This window comes from Camellia sinensis, chromosome 8, assembly GCF_055761805.1.
Source record: "Camellia sinensis isolate YWXY chromosome 8, ASM5576180v1, whole genome shotgun sequence".
Taxonomy (NCBI): Eukaryota; Viridiplantae; Streptophyta; class Magnoliopsida; order Ericales; family Theaceae; genus Camellia; species Camellia sinensis.
The window spans coordinates 145,787,561-145,790,488 of NC_138968.1; the positions used below are offsets into that span (position 1 = coordinate 145,787,561).

The 2,928-nt window shown below is 49.6% G+C and overlaps 1 protein-coding gene across 1 annotated transcript; it reads left to right on the forward strand.

Moving 5' to 3' along the window:
• The first annotated feature begins 248 nt into the window (after positions 1–248).
• On the forward strand, positions 249–1,796 carry LOC114307433 (uncharacterized). The gene has a single exon (XM_082885645.1). The coding sequence runs from the start codon at positions 249–251 to the stop codon at positions 1,794–1,796; it is 1,548 nt and encodes a 515-aa protein (XP_082741771.1).
• Positions 1,797–2,928: the final 1,132 nt, after the last annotated feature.

A 2,928-nucleotide genomic window follows, 5' to 3' on the forward strand; every position in this document is an offset into this window, starting at 1 on the left:
ACACACGCCCTCTCTCCATCACCAGAAGCTATGGGATTGGAGACTCTGACCCGCCGGCAGAGAAGTCATGCGCGCAAGATAGCAGTTACTGTCCCTCACGTCTACCAACGACGTCGAGATATTCCTACTCCGCTCATTCGGAGGACTTGAAGGGAATCTTAGAAGAACGAGCGCGTCGGTGAGAGGGTCAAAGGGTACTGGCACTCCAACAGTTATCCAATAGAGGTCGCGCCAGTGAAGAGGTTGTAATGCCGCCACCTCGATCAGTTGTACCTGTCCCTTTGGACAAAGATTTGGCAAGATTGAGCGCCACCCCTTTCTCCCTTAAGATAGAGACCACACCACTTCCAGCGGGCTTTCATCAGCCCAAGTTTACGGTCTATGACGGGAAAACCGATCCGTACATACACGTAAGCCACTTCCGGCATGTTATGGCTAGATACAAGCGTAACGATGCTCTCATGTGCCTTATTTTCCCGTCGAGTTTAGGCGAGTTGGGCTTGAAGTGGTTTGAGAGGCTTTCGGAGGAAAGTATCAAAAAGTGGCAGCAATTGGCGGAAACATTCGTGACTCGATTTAAAACCAACACTAAAACGCCAAAGGAAGTTGACCACCTCCTGAGCGTCAAGATGGAGTTTAGCGACTCCCTCAAAGCATACAACTCCAGATATTGGGAAACCTTCAATGAGATCCTCGATTGCCCGAATAACTTGGCAATCACCCAATATAAGCACGGTCTCCCGGTCGAACATAGGCTAAGGGACTCGCTCATGATGAACCAACCGATTTCTATGGAGCTGTTGATGCAGCGTATCAACGAGCATATCCGAGTAGAGGACGATGCGACTGCGTCCATCACAAAGACAAACCCAGTGGTAACGGATAAAAGGGTGGCTGGAAAAGTCCACGCGGTTGGACAGGAGACAAACCGTCCGAATGACCGAGCAAGGAAATCAGACCATGGTCCGGATCATAGAAACCGAGGTAAAGGTCGCTGCAACGACCAAGCAGATTATCCCCGCGATAACGCAGCAGATGCAAACAGAAAGTTAAATGCTCAGACGGGCATCACCAAGGTTTTTAAAATCCCAATCTACCGCATACTTAGTGAAATCTACAACGAGGTTTACGTCCAATTTCCAGCTAAGTTAGGCAATGCGCAAAAGGGCTTCAATCCGCAGTACCGCTGCACATTTCATAGGGAGCGAGGGCACCGGACGGAGGACTGCTTGCCCCTAAAGCAACACTTGGAAGAGTTAGTCATCGCCGGTCACTTGAACCGTTACATCGACGAGGGCGTCAGGGCCGTGCACCATGCACCGGCTGAGCCTAGTGGTTTGGACGACCTAGAAGCCCCCCCCCCAAGGAGTGGTCAATGTGATCCACGGTATAGTAGAGCCAGCGCGGGTATGCGAGCTCCGAGGGATGATCAAAAAAGTCGAACATATGAGGAAAGTTTTGTCATCCAGCCCGAGATCAAAAGAGGCAAGACCGAGGAGAAAAATGTGGTTAACTTCTCAAGCAGGGATCTTGAGCGCATTCAAACGCCACACAATGACGCTCTGGTGGTCACCCTTCGCGTCAAAGACTTCGATGTTAAGCACATTTTGATCGACCAAGGCAGCTTGGTCGAGATCATATACTACAACGCCTTCAAGCAACTCAAACTCAGAGATACAGACTTGGCTCCGGCAACTTCGTCACTTGTTGGTTTTAACTCACAACCGGAGTGGCCAACGGGAAAGATAATCCTACTGGTTAAAGTTGGATCCGTGGTCAAGCAGGTGGAGTTCTAGGTGTTGAACGTGTCGTCCATATACAATCTGATCCTAGGTAGGGGATGGTTTCACGTTATGCAGGCGGTGGCATCAACCTACCACCAAGTTATGAAGTTCCCCTCAGCTACGGGGGAAGTTGAGGAGATTTGGGGCGATTAAGTCATGGCTAAGCAGTGTTTCATGGCAATGAATGGGAGTTGAGCAGCCAAAGGTTTCGTGCAAATGATCGAAGGCCCGGAAGATCAAAGTGACTTGGATGATGTAGGCACTAGGGCCGAGGAAAAAGCTGTTGAAGATTTGATGGAGGTGCGGATCGGCAAAGAGAATCCTGACAAGTTCTTCTTGCTGGGATCTAGCCTGACCACCCAAGAACGAACCGAGATGGTGGAGTTCTTGGTGGCGAATATCGAAGTATTTGCACGAACGTCATACGACATGCCTGGTATCGATCCAAGCTTTATTTGCCACCAACTCAATGTCTTCCCGGATGCACGTCCTGTCATTCAAAGAACAAGGAGATCAGCCATCCATCACGTCGAGGTAGTTGTGGAGGAAGTCAAGAACCTGCTAGAAGCTAGGGCAATCCAGGAAGTGCACTATCCTCGGTGGGTTTCAAACATAGTCGTGGTACCCAAGAAAAATGAAAAATGGCAAGTCTGCGTTGATTACTAGACGGTCAACCAAGCTTGCCCTAAAGACAACTTTCTTTTGCCTAGAATTGACCAGTTGGTGGCTCTTACAGCCGGACACAACCAGCTCAGTTTCTTAGATGCCTATCGCGATTATCACCAGATCGCTATGCATGAACCCGACTGTGAGATCACATCTTTCACGACGCTAAGGGGATTGTTCTGCTATAGAATCATGCCTTTTGGTTTGAAAAATGTCGGGGCAACTTTCCAGAGGATGATGACCAAGATGTTCACCCCTCTACTCGGCCGCACGATGGAGGTTTATATCAATGACATGGTGGTCAAAAGCAAACATCAGGCCGACCACTTGTCCGATCTAGCCGAGATGTTCGCCATTCTTAAACAACACAAGCTTCGCCTGAATGCGTCAAAGTGTGCCTTCGGCGTGGGTTCCTAGGCTTCCTAGTCACCAATCGAGGCATCGAAGCGAACCCCTCACAAATCAGAGCCATACAAGA